The 18,214-nt window shown below is 36.1% G+C and overlaps 1 protein-coding gene across 4 annotated transcripts in view; it reads right to left on the reverse strand.

Moving 5' to 3' along the window:
- Positions 1–18,214, reverse strand: part of RTTN (rotatin) — a 180,690-nt gene that overhangs the window by 148,341 nt on the left and 14,135 nt on the right. For all 4 annotated transcript variants that reach the window (XR_011169992.1, XM_069096895.1, XM_069096892.1 and 1 more), the window contains 4 exons: positions 12,168–12,339; positions 5,968–6,067; positions 3,318–3,406; positions 2,860–2,977 (listed from right to left, as the gene is read on the reverse strand). Coding sequence is in view for 3 of the 4 variants with exons in the window: in XM_069096895.1 (XP_068952996.1) it covers positions 2,860–2,977; positions 3,318–3,406; positions 5,968–6,067; positions 12,168–12,339 (479 nt within the window). In the remaining variant the exon portion in view is untranslated. The remainder of the gene's footprint in view (positions 1–2,859; positions 2,978–3,317; positions 3,407–5,967; positions 6,068–12,167; positions 12,340–18,214) is intronic.

Genomic DNA, 18,214 nt, shown 5'->3' on the forward strand with positions numbered 1-18,214 from the left:
GGCCATGTAACCTTGAGCAAGTTACTTAACCCCAGTTGCTCAGGGGAGGCCAGGTGGCTCAGCAAGTAAGAGCACTGGCTCCAGTGTCGGGATGACCTGGAGATTGAATCCTGGGCTCAGACACTTACCAACACACCCAGAAATAACTGGCCATGTAACCTTGAGCAAGTTACTTAACCCTGATTGCTTATTAAAAAAAATGTAGTATTTACTTGGATTTTTTTTTGTATTTTCTTAACTACAAACATACCATGACTGTTTTCATTTTTATATTTGTATCCCCAAGGCCTAGCATAGTATCTGGCATATAGCAGGTACTCATTAAACGCCTGTCAAATGAATCCTAGGGGCACAGGAACAGCTTGAAAGATGGAGGGGATCTTAAAGGTTACTCAGTTCAACCGTCTTATCTTATAGAGGAGAAAACAAAGTCCTTGAGAAGTCAGGTGATTTGTCCAAGGTCACAGTAATAGTAAGTGACAAAGCAGCACTAGGCAAATAGGATCAGTTAACTTCAGTTTTTCATGGCATATAATCACTCATTCAACATCAGGATTTTGGCAAATCAATTGATTTCTAAGTAAATTTTTCCCCTCAGAATAACTACCTCATCTTCCCACTGAACACAAAGATCACACACACATGCATACTGTCTCTCTCTCTCTCCCTCTAGACTTTGCTGATGCTATGGCAAACGCCCCGGCCACAGTACCGATGACCGGTCCGTTTGCCTGGCCACAATACCAATGACCCGTCCGTCTGTTGTCCAAGAGCATCCAGCCCTTCATTACCCCATTTGGTGTTTTCTCGGCAGAGACCCTGTTTTTGTGGCTTGCCACTTCCTCACCCAGCTCATTTTACAGATCAGGAAATAAGGCAGACAGGGTTAAGTGACTTGCCCGGAGTCACACAGCCATCAAGTGTCTGAGATCTGATTTCAACTCACAAAGATGAGACTTCCTGACTCCAAACTCGGAATTCCACCCACTCCACCACCTAGCTACCCCCTAATGATAACCAGACAAAGACAACAAAACCGTAAGAATAAACAGGTATCACCTACACAGGATCAATAATTGGGACTGTGTGCTAGGGAAGAGAGGAGGTTTCAAGATGAGAAAGACATTAATCAGTATTTCCATACTGAGAGAAAAATATACTATGTTTGAAGTCATAAGGCCCAAGTTAAAAATCCTAATTCTACTACTTACTACTCTTGTAATACTGGGCAAGTCACCTCATGTCTCTGGCAGTTTCCTCATCTATAAAATTTGAGGGTTGGATTAAATATCCTCAAAGGATCTTTCCAGCTCTAAATACACAATCCGATTATGTATATCTCAAAGTCCGAAAGATACAATGCAATGTCTAGACCCCCAAAAGTCTGCAGAGTTACCTCAACTTTTAGTTTCCCTTCTTACCCAGCTGAATCCGAACCCAGACACACTAGACATGATTCCAGCAACAACAAAAGGAGCACTAAGTGTCTCATATTTTAGCAACTGAGATCAACCCACACATACAAATTAGCAAAGGCCCAGAAACCCAGGGTTTAAAAGAAATAATTAAATCAGGCATGAATGACCCAAGAATAGGAAAAACTATAAAATCTACATGATATTGCCACTATAGTATTTCAGGCTATTGTCATTAGGCAGTAATATAATATAATTCTGTAATATCTAATATACTCATCATCATGTAAAGGGCTACTAAAAACGTCACAGTTCAGTCTCAATTTTCATGAACTGACATATTTCTGAACCTACTTATAAGGAATGATTTACTTTTACCAAAAATATTTAGAAAGACCTAAGTCTTTTCTCCCTAAATGCACAAAACATTAGCATTAGAGATCAATAATAAGATGTCAAACCACCTGTTTCAACTGAAATGTACTTTATTCCCATCAAATACCTAGAAACTGATAAGCCTATGAACATTTAACTGTCTAACCTCAACACCTCTTGTTTAGATGATAAGAAAATAGAATCTATTGACCTAATCCAGGAGGAAAAAAAAAAGAACATTATAAAATGAAGGCTCATGAGGGGAGTGAATTGTGAGCTAAAGATATCAGGCTAACTATTCAAAGCCAACTACATAGATTTCTTCTTTATGATAAATGTTAAAAGCAGAAGCTATAGGACTTGACAAAAACTTTATAAGGATTAATCTCCACTGATGATTCTGAAAGGCATACAAGCTACCAATTTTACAGGTGGTGATATGTGATACTAATGCTTGTCTAATGAGATAATAAGCTACCAGAGGATACAGGATTTGATGACAGAAACAAAATAAACAACAAATGAGGGTTATAAAAGGGACTGTAGTAACAGCAGCTGCAGTGGTGATTCTTTATATGCATGGACTCTACTTAAATGTCAAGACACCAGATGGTACATGTACAAGGGGTACAAAGCGTCCTCATGAGACCCAGCTTTTAACAGATCAAAGGTCAGCACAATGAAAGTACTCTATTTAATAATGGTATTAGAAGGAAAAAAAATTCACAAAGTACATACAATATGTCACTTCTAAAATGTACTGGTGGCTCTCTTAAGGCTTTCTAGAAAATCAGGCATTTTTCATTTATTAGAAGTTCAAAGTTGCCCTAGTAGGTGTCAGATTTTAACAATTATTTTTCTTTGTTAACATACACACACACACACACACAAATATGTAGACAAAGTTTACATATAATTGTTAATAAGTGTTTGTGTATTGTGTACACACACACACACACACACATATATACACATAGACATATGCAAAAAGGAAAACAGCTGTTAAACACAAAATAAATCTCTCTAACCAATAAGTAACATTACATTATTGATAAGAGCTTTTAATTACCTCTGAAAAACAGGAATAAGACAGAAGACTCCTGTGAAAGAGACAGACGTTTAACTGAATCAGCAGTCAGAAGTTTTCTTAAGATTGTAAGGCATGGTAATATCATACACTCCATTTCCTAGTCAAGAATAAAAAGCAGAGTAATTTTATTTTTATATGTTCTAGTAAAAGTAAATAAAATATTTTAATATTATATAACATGCCTTTTCATCAAAACATAAATAAACTTTACTTAATTATTTTTTAAAATAAGGTCAACATCATTATTTATTGATTTCTATGTAGGTGTGCTCTTAGATTCAAAGCTAAATAATGGAGAACATTCAGTTACATTTAGTAGCAAATCTGATTAATGAAATAAACACTCTAAAAAAATACAATTTTGCTGCACTTTTATCGTTTGGAATTGGGGGGGTAGGAGAAATACAGTTTAGAGATAGTGGTAGAGGGAAACTTACCTCACAATCTTTCCTTATGCATTCATTTAAAACAAAAAATATTTTATCAATTAAATCCATCTTGTTCACCACATTATGCATTTTGATATCTACAAGAAAGAAAATTATAAAAATTCAACAAGTCACAAAAATGACAGAAAGTCTAAAATAGTATTTTATTCAGAATTTATTGTCATTAACTCCTAATTTAACCTTAATTTAATGTTCTAAAGGTTTATTAGAGCATTTTTCAAAGGAATAAACATTACATTCCTCTTTTAAATACGCTTAGCTTATTTGAGTTCTTAAGGTAAAAGAAGTACAAAGATTTTAATATTTTTGTTAAGGACAACTGAAATGTAAGAATAGTGGGTAATATGAAAACACATTTTGTAGTTACTTAAAAATTAAGGTAAAGTTTTAATATCTAATCTAAAAATAACCTTCATATAGAATTGCCAAGTTCTTCAAATGTTCCTCTCATCATAAATTAACTAGGGTTTTCTGAGAAAAGAAACAAATCACAGATTTGTCATTTTTCCAGTATAATTTTTTGTTGTCTATTTGTTCCCTACTCATATATTTCACCTATACGTGGGGATATTATTTAAGCCTCCTTCACAGTGCTATCTACACTCTTTCTATTCCTAGGAATCTTTTATTTCAACTGAAGTCTCCTGTTTATCATCTCCAATTACTATTTAAGATGTAATTATTATTAAAGAGAATGTGGCTGAATGTCACAAATATGCACAAAATATATGTTTTCACCATGCCATGTAGTGGCCCAGTCTCACTCAACATTTTCACAGAATGACAGCTGTCTTTGTCTTCTAATTCCTGGCTTCTTTTTACAAAACTAACCAAAAGTTGCCATAAGATGTAAAGAGTAACTGAAGTTTTCTGGGTTCTAAGCTAGGAATTAAGCCTGATTTCAGAGTTTGAAATATGTCTAGAGGGTTCTTTACCTTTTTTATGTCACTTTTTGACAGTATCATGAAGCCTATGGATCCCCTTCTCAGAAGAATGTTTTTCAATGAATAAATACATAGGATTATAAAGGAATTATGCTGAAGTACAGCTTTCAAAATCTTGAAAAGAATAACTTTACAGACTCCAGGTGAAAAACACCTTATATTGATGAAGTATAAACTAGTGCCATAATTTCAATTTACCTCTTAATATGCCAAATCAAGCTTTTCATAGATTGTATGGTACTGAGCTGTACATCTCAAGAACATTCTAGATGCCCTCCCCCCACACACACCCATGAATCTTTATTAATTTTATTTGTTTTGGTTAATACTTCCCAAATACACGTAAAAAAAGTTTTAACAATCACTTTTTAAAATTTTGAGTTCCAAATTCTCTCACCACTCTTCCTCATGAGGAGACAAGCAATCTGATTTTGATTACGCATGTGAAGTCATGCAAAACATATTTCCATTTTAGCCATGTTGCACAAGAAAACACAAGCAAAATAAAACAATAAAGATAAATTTTTAAAGTATGCTTCAATCTATACTTAGAGTTTAATAATTCTCTTTCCAGAGGTATACATCCATAAATGTTAAGGAACACACCAGAATTCAGAATTTTATGAAAATTTCCAAAAAATAAATACAGAGGCATTGATTTGCCCAATGTTATGGCACAGAACAAAGTCCAACAATTAGATTACTGACTCTTGAATGAGCAAAACCTTACACTCTGAACATTAAGATAAATATGGTTAAAATATTTGTACAATGTCATGGCCTATTGCTAAGGCTAGAAATTTTAGATGCTTTTAGCCAGTGTATTTTGCAAACTGAAAAAGAATTTTCATTTTCTATAGGAGATCTCTTCAATAAAAAACATACATGTTGGCAATATTACCTTAGTTTTTCCTGACAGAATGTTCTGGTACATTAATGAAGCATTAACAAGTATTAACTAGGGAACAGTGGTATAATAGAAAGAGCACTGGCTCTGGAGCCTGAGGGCCTGGGTTCAAATCCTACCTCTGATGCTTGCTACTTGTGTGACTTTAGTCAAGTAATTTAACTTTCATAGGCCTCCACTGCCTCATCTGTAAAGGGAGAGGGTTGGACCAGGTGGCCTCTGAAGTCCCTCCCAGCTCCAGGTCTATAATACAAAAGGACAGATCGCACTTCGGGATTTCAGTTATCTTGAGTTGCATGAAGCAATTAATTTATACCTGGGATTAGAATCTTCCTTAGAAACACTATAAATAACGATGTCAACTTTTAACAATATTGAAGAATTATTCTCTAGAAGAGACAGAAGTAATATAAACGCAAAGTAGCTAACATGAAGGGACATAAGGTTACATATTGATAATACTTAAACTACAGAAAAAATCTTACTAGCTGTCTCAAAATCAATTCATAAAAATCAATACATAAAAATGTACAACATATAAACTACTATTTTTCTACTTAGGAATAGGTGATTTGATGAAATTCTTCTTATATCACACGGGAAAATGGAAATCATGTGTACCAGACAAGGAGACACATAGTATAGTAGCAAAAGGCACTACAATTGTGAAAGAAAAAAAGATTCATAAAATGATTTTTAGAAGCAGAAAGAATACTATTCCAGACAGAAACATTGTAAAACTAATTAATCAGAATTTCATGGATCATTTCCCCCAAGATTTAGTTACCTTGAAAAATTATAGCTAATTGCTCCAACGCCGACTTCCTCAACGGTAGGTCAACAATATCTGAAGTAAAGACTTCATATAATTTTTCAACAGCCTCCACCTAAGAACAAAAATTTATTTACATTTTTAAACACACATAAATTTCTAAAATACAACTTTAATAATTGCTCTGCAAGCACAAATTTTGGGGGGGTGGCTAGGTGGCACAGTGAATAGAGCACTGGCCCTGGAGTCAGGAGGACCTGAGTTAAAATCTGGCCTTAGACACTTAACACAAAAACTAGCCTTGTGACCTTGGGCAAGTCACTTAACCCCGATTGCCCTACCTTCCCCCCCCTGAAAAAAAGCAAAAAAAATTCTTTTTTCCAAAATCTACTTTTCTCTTGAGTCACTCAATTTCATATTTATTTCATACAGTACTAAATTACAGTGCCCTTATTATTAAAAACCATAAAACTTCCTTGCATTTTCAAACTAGGTTGTGCTAAGTCATAGGACAATAAAACTAACTTTTTGATCCAAGACAAAACAGTTATGCTTCTTCCATCTGCTTATCTCCCAAATGTCTAATTCATTTAATGTAAATATCTGACACATTATGTTGGCTAGGAAGCAACATTTCCCAAAGATCCTACTAATCACTTTTTAAATTTCACCTTAAAAATCCAAGCTATAATAATATTCTTATTTTTCTTAAATCAGAAACTACACTAGTGGAGGCAGAAATTATATAGGAATGTAGGGCACCAAGTCCTGACTTGCCCTCTCTAAGAGAGTTGAAGGCTACCTGTGACAAGGAAGAAACCATGAACTGCTCATCCTTACAACTCTTCCCCAAAGGATTAAGCTGAGTTTACCTACAAAGTAGGCTGAGTGTGATTATAAGAATAATAACATTATATTTCCCAAGTTTTTGTAGAAAGGATGGTTTAAAGATTAGGAGGACACAGGATGACTGAAGGACTGAGATGGAAAGAGAACAAAAAGGGACAAACGGCAAACTTCTAAAGCTTTGTCTAAGATTTGTCCTTCTTACCCTAAATTAAAAGCAGCGTATAAAAGATGAATTTACAGATATTTTTGCATGTCTCTGAATGCAGAAAACTCTAGCAAGTATAATTTGTTAGGATTTTTTTGGTCACTTAATTTTATGGAGTTTTTCTTTTTTTAAACAACCTACTTCCTTATAAAGAAGTTTAATTCCCAGAGGGCAAATTAATAGAGATGTCACTATATTCTCTGACTTTCAATACAAAGGAGATAATAGAAAGTTGCTTTTCCAGTAATAGCTACCACCACCACCACTAGATGAGTATATATTTTTAAGCTTAATAATAACTCACTTTCCATATACACCAAAATATTTACAACAGCACTTTCTGTGGTAGCAAAGCACTAGAATCAAAGCAGATTCCCATCAATTGGGAAATGGCTAAATAAATCGTAGAACATGAATGTAATGGGGTATCGTTTTGCTGTAAGAAACAATGATGAATACTGAGAAGCACAGAAAAACTTGTATGAACTGATGCAAAGTGAAGCAAAGCTATGAAAACAATATACACAATGAATATAACAACATAAGTGGGAAAGCTAATACCACAAATCATTTGTAAGTAAATACTGCAAAATTACAAAGAATAAACTTGGTCCTAAATAAGTCAAGACTAGTTCCCTTTCTCTAGAGTGGTCGGGATCCAGTGGTATGGAATTTTACACATGGTATCTGATATTTTAAATATTTTGATTGGTGTGTTGATTTATTTCCTCTTCTCTTTAAAAAAAATCTTTGGTGTATAAAAGATGGATCTCTGGGAGGAGAGAGGGATCTGAACACAGGGAGAAATAAGAATGATATAGAAAAAAAAAAGGGTATCAATAAAAATGCTGTTTTTAAAAGAAGTTTTAAAAAAGACTCCAGAAATAACTCATACTATAATAGTCGTTTCTCAAAACGTGATGTAGGCAATAAAAGTCCTGCTATCCCTCTGTGAAGTTAAATAAGATTAAATGACACACAGTCTGACACACCTGGATATCATCTCCCATTATCTCATTTTTTCCAGTCTCTGAGGAAGAGACGATGTTTCTCCTAACCATGAGCATTCTCTCATGATTCCTTCACCCTCCAGTCTTTTCCAATAGATTGTTCCCTATCACCCTCCTCACCTCTATAACCTTCAGGTTCTTCCTATTAGTTTCTACTGCCTACAAAATACATCCATATTTCCCTCATCACTTTAAAAAGAATCCCTAGATCCCATCATCCCTGATTAACTACAGATCTCGATCTCACCTCCCTTTATAGTTAGTCTTTAAGAAGGTCAACTACAGGGGTGCTTCCACCTCTCTACCACCAAATGAAATGTATTCTTTTCAATTCTCTTCATTCTTGAACTTTTTAGCAGTTGACAATGTTGAGCACTCTCTCCTTCTAAACACACATTCCTCTTTGTTTTTGTCTTCCTGTTCTTTCCCAGTTCTTCTACCTACCTGACTCCTCCTCCTCAGTCACCTTTACTCTATCATCAGCTACGATCTATGTCACACCTACTATGTGTTACCTGTGAGTAGACATCAAGGCTAAGCTCTGGGTTCTCTTGTCTTCTCCATGCTCTCTCACTTGATAACCTCACAATCTCTGTTCACGTGTGTGTGTATGTGTGTACATCCACACACATATAATATAATATATATACACACACATCTGTATACACACACATATAATGTCTATATGTAGGGGGCAATGTTGAGCATTAGCTCTGAGGGGTCTGCCTCTGCGTGAATCTAGGACGAGGAGCCCCTTGAGCCTTGTCCCCACCTGCCTGGACCCACGGTATCTCAGAAGGTTGACTCACCACCCTCCATTCATCTTCCCTCCCTCCCTCTGTGCAAGGGAGGCTCAGAACATTCTGGCTGTGCCTGAAACCTGGCCACTTGAGGGATACAGATATAGAAGCAACAGATTAGAAAGCAGGGAAGCATCCCATGGGAGTAGCCTCTGGCAAAGTTGCAAGTTAGATACCTTTCCCATGAGAAAGTGTGATGTAAGTGCTTCAGCTACAGTATATAAACCCTAATCCCCTCAGATGCTTATTTAGATTTGCTTAAGCATGCAATAAACGTATGAATGCAATCTCTGCCTGGTCCATGATCATTCATTCGTTCTGCGCTCTCCCATTTCAGCTGGTGCTGCAAAGTGCAGGCCATGTGTGTGTATATATGTACATATATATTCACATAAGATGAGACAGATCTCAACATGTAAATACAGCAGATATATAGATCCATTCCCAGTCTCTCACTTGAGCTCAAGGATTCCATCACTGACTGCCTACTTGACCATTTCAAACTGGATACCCTAAGGGCATCTCAAACTCAGTATGTATGGAATTTAAAGATTCCCTTGTATCGGCTTGGTTTGGGGTTAAGTGTTAAGACCCAGAGCTTGTGAATCCCACTTGTAGGAGACACCTTGTTGACGTGAAGAGAGGGGGCTGAACTAGGAGGAGCTGGTGAGTGGATAGGGAGGCCCAAGCAGAGAGAGACCAGAAGAACTTTTGGGAGCAGCATCATGGAGGCAGAGAGAGAGCGAATTGCCAGGGAGCCAGAATTGCTGACAGAGACAGAAGTGCCAGCCAAAGCCACCCAGATGGCTGAGGGCCTGCTGGAGCTGCCCGGGACTTTTGAGAACTGCCACCCAGAGCTGCTGAGAACTGAGGAGGCATGAATCTGGTGCCAGTGTTTTTTCTCTCTGTTTTGATGTTACTTTGCTAGATTGGTCTGCTGGTAAAGGGCAGTGCTGTTGTTGCAGAGGCCCTAGAACTGTGCTGTTGGTTCAGAAGCCCCGAAAGAGGATTTTCTTATTGTGTGTTTACAGAAATCCTGAAGGAGGGTCTTTCTAGTGTTTCCAGGGGTCCAGAGATGGTTCTGCAGGCAGAGTGAATTGATGAGGACCCTGGCAATGTATATTGTGGCTTTGTTAAGCTTCGTCTTCCCAGGAACTGGCTCCAACAAGATGAAGAAAAGACCTCTCCTAGGGTACTGAATGCTGTGATGTTATCTTAACCTTGTAGTGGCTTAGGGGTAGAGGGCCTTTGAGGTCTCCTCTGCCCCTTTCAGAATGTGCTTGGTGGTGACCTGTGGCATTGTAATTCACTTGTGACCCAGGGGTGGGAAACTTTTGACTTTTATACTTTGTGACTGACTAAATGAATGTACTTTGTTTATGATTGGAAACTAATCTCCAGTTGAACAGAGAAAAGATTTTGTGATTGACTAAATGAATGTACTTCCCAGGGGTAGAGTACTTAGACCTTAGTACTTTGTAATTGGATTGAGAACTTACTAAATGGCTGAGTTACCCAATATTTTGATCTTTATTTTCTGTGAATGTTTTGCCTTAATCTGTCACTGAATAAATGGAGTTTGCCATACTTGTAATCCAAACCTGGAAGTTGCCTGTACTGGGCATTACCATCTTCCAAACTTCTTTATAATAATCAAGGGGCACCTCCATCTTTCCAGTCACAAAGGTTCACAAAATTACTGTCATGCTCAACTATTAATTCTCATTCACACCAATATAAATCAGTTCTCAAATATTGTTTCTATCTCCATAACATTACTTGTCTATGCCCTATTCTCTCCCCACTCCACTATACCGTGCTGCCTTTGAGCATAGTTTATTAAGCACTTATCTTACTGAACTCTACCAGCTCTCCCAGTTACTCTTGAGCCCAACAGGTCACACTAGCAAGATGGTTAGAAATAGAGTCTAAAATCACAGAACAAATTATCTCCTCTGAAAAGTTAATAGTCCTATGTAAATGTCAAACTCACAATCTTGATCTCATTAGAACAATTCTCTATACAAAATAACTAGCTGGCATGAGATAAGAAATAATATAGAGTTAAAATGAAACCAAATGCATTCAGGTAATTTCAAAGAACAAAATTATACTTATTATGTCTTACAAAAATCAAGATAATTATCCCCTTACATGTTTAAACTAACTTTACAATGCTAAATCCTAATGGTTAAATTTTTTCATTGAGTCTATTCACAAATATCTTAAATGAGCAGATTACATATGTAGAGTAAATGGACTATGTATTTGCATTCTGGTTTTCAAATACTAATTTGAAAGAAAGCTAGCCTGAAATGTCAAAGCACTGCCCATTCTACCAAAGTTATTAACATATCAGTATAATATGAAATTATGGACAGTGATTAGCTATTCTTCATCCTCACAGAGTCCAAAAAGTAAAATAGCATAAAGGGGAAGGATTGACTAGGCATCTTAAAAAGTGATAGCCCACATGATAATACTATCTATGTATATCACTTGTTTTGCCTTAGTCTGAATGACAACCTACTGCTGTTAGCTCTTGATTACAGCAAATAACCATCTTGAATGAGAATCATTATAAACTCCACATTTTAGTCTTAGTGATCCCAGAAGTCCCTACAGCACACTGTCCACTGGCCTGAACTGCTAAATTTAGATCTGATTCAGTGATCTCTAAGCTATAGATCAATAAAGTACAGAAAGCACTGAAATACACATACCTGTGCTTTAAGGTATGGAATTCCAAGCAGAATGCCAGATAAAACATAGCCATAACATCCATTTATAACTTCATGCACATATGTTACAGAGCCAACAAAATCATGTAAAAAGCAAAATATTATTCTCTATATAACTAACTCTTGGTTTCCTGAAAGGGTAGGTAGTGACATGTTTGAATCATAACAGATAATACAACAGGTATTTTCAGAATGTCTTAGATCACTTTTTCGGATTTACTTTTCAAATTCTAATCTGTTTAAGGTAACATTAAGATTATTTTTTTAAACCTTGTACTTTTTTTTTTTTTTGCTTTTTGGAGGGGGGAGAGCAGGACAAGTGGGGTTAAATGACTTGCCCAAGGTCACATGGCTAGTAAGTGTTAAGTGTCTGAGGCCAGATCCTCCTGACTTCCAGGGCTGGTGCTCTATTCACTGCACCACCTAGCTACCCCACATTACGATTAATTTAAACATACTAAATGAATGACCCATGGAAAAGAAACACAAAGTGTGCTATCTGACCAGTCTGCAATTTAAAATATGTCTGGAATAACTTTCCTCCAACATATTTAAACAAAAGCTAATAACAAAACATAAAAAGATGGCATCAAAATGATACTTGATTCACCTTAATAATCGGTTGTCTCGTGTCATCCAATTTGATGTCAATAGGTTTTTCCACAATAAGTAAGTTGGCGACTTTAGAGAGAAGATTAGCATCTATGAAAGGGCGCTTTGTGCTTCTCCCTTCTTCATTTATTAGTTGAAATGCTAAAAGCTTTAATGCTTTGTCCCGTACCCTAAGGACATAAAATATTATTATAAACATGTTTTCTACCCAAAATTATATATTAAACATACGATATCATAATTACAAAGGGTTCTAACATATGCATAAAGGTAAGTGCCTCTTTTCCAGATTATAACATGCAGTTAGAAGGGCTTCAGTATATTTATCTTGAACAGGGACTGTTAAATTACAATTGTGTCAGGTTTGTGGTTTCTATGTTCCTTCTTATTATGCATATGAGGGGATGTTTGCTACTTAGAACTGTGTAATTACAAGTGCCATTCTTCCCCAGGTGAATGTAAATGAACTGATATTGCTTGCTAGCAAATATGTAGGTACATGCAAACATTATACATAGATACATTAATAATTAAGGCTTTCTCCCATTAGGATCTTTGTGTACTGGAAATTTATTGTCCCCTCCAACAGAGCATCTAAGTTAGCATTCTTATGTAAAATGACAAGGGGGAAAAATCCTTAAATTCCTCCACAAGGATCTTCACCTGGAAGATTAATCTAAAGACATCTCCAAAGAGGTTCAGGCAAATTAAAAATGGCTACTTACAATGCAGTTTTATTCTTCCTGCTTCCTTTTTAATTTCACTCCTAAATCTAGTCAAGGTTTAGTCCTATTTCCCCAACTCTACAGATCAGCACCAAACTGGGCTTAAGGTCATAAAAGAGCTCTTCACCATTCACCTTGTTGGCCAATTTGAGCAAATAAGGAAACTTTCTCAAATAATTAGTTTTCAAAACTCCCCAACCATAGGTCTAAAAATAGCAGTAACAGGTATCACTTAACTCCCCACTATCCGAATGCACAACAGAAAAGGTCTCTTTCCTATGCAAAAAAAGAAAGCTGTTAAGCATTCTTGCAGGGGTCGCCCTCTTATCCACTGTGCCAACTAGGGGCCCGTGACTCAATTACACATAGCCTAAAAGATTATGAATAAATCCATTTCTCCCCAGATGTAAAATTACATATTTTAAAGCCTAATATTATGTAAAAAAAACCCTCACTTTCCATAAAATGACTCAGAACCAGGATAATTCCAAATAAATACATTTTCTAGAAAAACTGAGCAAGAATCTTCCCTGTACACATGCTGACAGCTAGAGAAGGCTAAGGCCATGCCTTTCCTGAGACTTCAATCCTTGTTTATTCCACATAAGAATCAATAAATTTGAGTGATACCATACTTCAACCCACAATCAACATTTATTAAGTACCTACTATGTGCACTGGGGATTAAAAAAAAATAAGGCTCTGCCCTCAAGGAGTTTACATTCTACTAGGTATAACTCTTTTTTAACAAGGAGTAGCTTAGGGGTGGCTAGGTGGCACAGTGAATAGAGCACCGGCCCTGGAGTCAGAAAGGCCTGAGTTCAAATCCAGCCTCAGGCACTTAATACAAAACCAGCCATGTGACTTTGGGCAAGTCACTTAACCCCAATTCCCCTGCATTCCCCCCTCCAAAAAGCAAAAAATACATAAAATAAAAAACAAGGAGTGGCTTATATTTCCCAAAACCAATATTTTCATTAAAGATTTATAAAACTAGAATTTTATTGGAATGACATTAAAGTTGGAGTTTAGACACAATTCTCTTCTCCAGGTCTCATAAATGGCTCAGAGCAGTGAAATGTTCTATACTCTTTTATAAACCAATTTAACATCAATTAATGAAGAAAGGACTAGTAAAATACCATAAAACTCAAACTGGATATACTGAATACTAAAGATCACACCACAAAAAGGCAAAAGAAAACCGCATCAGGTACGCTAGAGAACTGTATCAGCTACGACTGTGGAATGAAATCTTAACCAAATAAGAGAGAGGTTCTTATGAAATATAAAAATAATTCTGATTAAATGAAACTGAAAAGCTTTTACGTGAACAAAGCCAGTGCAAATTAAGATGAATAAGTGAAATGTTAAAAAAAGTTTATTTGTATCAAATATCTCTGATATGGACCTAATATCCAAGATATGCAGGCAATTAACAGAAAAATTTAAGATCAAAAGTCATTCTCCAAAACATAAATGGAAGTGACCAAAGAATATGAACCAACAGTTCTCAAAAGAATTACAAACTATTAATAACAATATGAAAGAAAGCTCCAAATCACTAATAATAAGACAAATTAACATCCATTTTCACCTCTCACTCAGAAAACTGGCAAAGATAAAATGATAAAAGATGGGAATAGCTGATGCTGGGGAATTTTTACTAAGAAAGACACAGATGTACTACTGGTAGAGTTTGAATCAGTCCAAGCATTATGGAAAGCAATTTGGAATTACGAGAAGAAAATTAGTAAAACATCCATACCCTTTGACCAGAGAGTCTACCGTTAGGGACATACCCAAGGAAGTCAATAACCAAAAGAAAGGATTCCTCTGTGCCAAGTTATTTATTGCAGCACTTCTGAAGTAACTAAACAAGTTATGATACACAAATGGGATGGAATAATATTGTGCTTTAAGAAACAAAAAATAACATGAATTCAGAGAAGCAGTGATCTTTATGAACTGATGGAAAGTAAAAAAGAACCAGGAAAACAATATACACAAGGACTATAATAATGCAAATAGAACAACAATAAAAAAAAAAAACCTAAAATTGGATGCTATGAAAATATAAAAAGTTTGGTCCCAAAGGAAAAAAAATGAGAAAGCATCTACCTCTCTTCTTTGCAAAGGTAGGGGACTCTGCATATAATCTGACTACTTGGATATATTGGTTAGTTGGGCTGAATCATATGTTTGTTCCTCTCTTTTTAAAATTTTGTATAAAGAATAACTATGAAAAAAGGGAGGGAGAAGAATCCGGGAAACATAGTTGATATAAAAAAAATATCAGGAAAAAAGTACATTTAAGCAGAAAATATTTTAGACTGAAATATCCATTTTGAAGTATCTGCATTATAGCTTTACCCACTCTTATGTTGCTTCTTCATACTGATGATGTTCTAATCATTTTAAAAGCTATTCTAGGGAGACTGGCTAACACCGTCATGCCAAGAGAATTGTTAAACAGGTGCCAGACCCAGGAAGAACTGCATTCAAGTCCCATTCTGAGTGGTCCAAGAGTGTGTAAATGATTTTAACTCAGGTGTTTCTAAATCCACGCCCCCGCTATCTATCCACCATGTGATCCAATTATCTCATAAGTGCATTAGGAAAAGTACTTGTCCCTGACAACAGCAGGGTTTGAAAAGGTGTTCCTTGAATCCCTTCACCTTCTTTTCTATCAGCTAAGTCCTTACTAGACTTGTAGCCTTGAGAGTTAGGCTAGATGATTTCTAAGGTTCCTCCACATCTAATCTTCCATAGTTTTAGGATTCAATGACATATATAAATAAGTATGCTTCCATTTGTCAGTAAGTATTGTTGTAGAGGGTATCTAGGACAAAATCAAAATTTCCACAGATTGTAAGGTTGTCCAGATGATTAAATTTGCAGACAACATTGTATTGATTGCATTAAGTCCCAGAAGACAGCAGTCTCCAAAATAGGGTGTATAATCATTCAAGAGTACAAAGTAGTCTTGAAGAAAGCCGAAGTAGATGAAGAAATACTCAAAATCCAGACTAAGATATGAAATTATAAGGACAAACTTGGGAACTGGTCCAGAAATACATATATCTCTGTGCTGACACTGAACTGGCAATGAACTGGTTGTCCAGAATTAAATAAAAAGAGGAAAAAAGGTTGAATTCCTTTTAGAAAACTTTACACTGCTTTTAATGACCCTACCATCCTTGGAACAAATGCTCACCTCTTTTTTTAACATCAATTTAATACAAATAACTGAAACACAAAATAATATATGCAAAATAAAAGTAAAAGCAAAGTAAAATCCCAAGAATGCAGCTGGTGAGAAAAGAAGTCATTTGCTGGCTTCTGAGCCCTCTTCACATGGAGGTTCTGGAAGGAGTTTTCTGTTCTACCCTCAAGTCCTCCAACCATCACTGCATATGATCTGGGTCTAGCCATTTAATCAATACGAAATCAACCAAACTGTACTATCACCTAGTCCACATCAGTCTAAATTTTCTTTCAGAGTAATATGACATTGAAAAAATTCTGCACTAGCAAAAATCAATGAAACTAGTTAAGAAGTAAAGCTATCAAATGAGAGAAAAAAATTGCATCAAACACCTCTAATGAGAGTCTGATACACAAGATATACAGGAAACTAAAACAAGCACTTAAGACCAAGAGCCACTGCCCACTAGACAAGTCAAAAAATAAGAATAGTTTTCCAACAAGGAGCTACAGAATATTAGAAACCACATGAAAGACCACCCCAAATCACTAACAATGAGAGAAAGGCACATCAAGTTAATTCTTAGGTACTTATGGCTTACAAATGACACGAGGATAGGTTCAGAAAATCCTGAGCAGAGTTATACGAACTGATAAACAGCGAACCAGGATAATGCTGGACACAATAATCGCAATATTGTAACAAAGATCAACTCTGAAAAACTCAGCTACTCTGATCAATATAATTATCCATAATAATTCCTAAAGTCTCATGATGAAAAATGCTATCCACTTCCAAGGGGAGGACTGATATACTCAGAGGGCAGATTAAAGCAGATTTTTTTCACTTTATTTTTTTTTGGCAACATGGCTAAAATGGACACATGCTTTGCATGATGTAACATGTAAAATGGGTATCATACTGCTTGCCTTCTCAATGGATGGGGGGAGGAGCTAGAAGGAAGAAGAGAATTTGGAACTCAAAATTTTTTTTTAAATGGTAAAAAAATAAAATTAAGGGAGTGGATTAGGAAATATACATATATACATTTTATATATATGTATATATTATATATGTATCTATGTATGTATGTATTTTAAAGGAAATAAAGTTAACCTGAATTTAATGAAGTCATGCTATTTCTTTTTTTTTCTTTTTTTTTGTTTTAAGCAATCGGGGTTAAGTAACTTGCTCAAGGTTACATGGCCAGTTATTTCTGGGTGTGGTGCTGAGTGTCTGAGCCCGGGATTCGATCTCCAGGTCGTCCCAACACTGGAGCGGGTGCTCTTACTCGCTGAGCCACCTGGCCGCCCCTAAGCAATTGGGGTTAAGTAACTTGCTCAAGGTTACACGGCCAGGTGTTTCTGGGTGGGTGCTAAGTGTCTGAGCCCGGGATTCGGATCTCCAGGTCTTCTCAACACTGGAGCCGGTGCTCTTACTCGCTGTGCTACCTGGCCGCCCCCATGCTATTTCTTTATGATCAATGCTTCCTTTCCCAGACTTTTGCTAACCGGAATTTTGCCTAGAATCAAAATTAAACTTAAGGGACAAAATCTTCAAACTTCATTTTCTTCCCTTCTCTGAAAACCAGGTTAATCTTTTCCTTTTTTCTAATCCTGGAGTACCTCTCCTAGTGTTCATAATCTTCTAAAGATTATTTACAGTATTTTGGCAATCACATCTACCAGTTTTTTCAGTACACAAATATGTGATTTATCTGGAAAAGTTACTTCAACTTCATCAAAGGCAGCTGCATTTACTGTCCCATCTAGCCACCATGACTCCATATTCTGTCCATATCTTTTAAAAATACAAATTGATTGATGTGTCTTATACATCACTATCAGTATATTCAAACAACTCACTTTTTTCCTCAGAATTCTCTCTTTGTGCCTTCAGAATTTCTTTTTTTTTTTTTTTTCGGAATTCCCCATTCTTTTGGGGCTGACTTCTCAAGTGGAACTTACTTCTTGTGATCCTACCTAACCTTCCCCAGAACCCTTTGAAATCTGCTCTCCTAAAATCAAAAGTCCATATCGGATCATTCCCAACTTTTCCCTTCTTTTCTTCTCCATCACAAACTCCAAGATGGCACAGTCATTTCCTCCAAAG

This window comes from Petaurus breviceps, unplaced genomic scaffold (assembly GCF_028583685.1).
Source record: "Petaurus breviceps papuanus isolate PSGF00001 unplaced genomic scaffold, PetGlider_PUasm1.0 330, whole genome shotgun sequence".
NCBI classification, from domain to species: domain Eukaryota; kingdom Metazoa; phylum Chordata; class Mammalia; order Diprotodontia; family Petauridae; genus Petaurus; species Petaurus breviceps.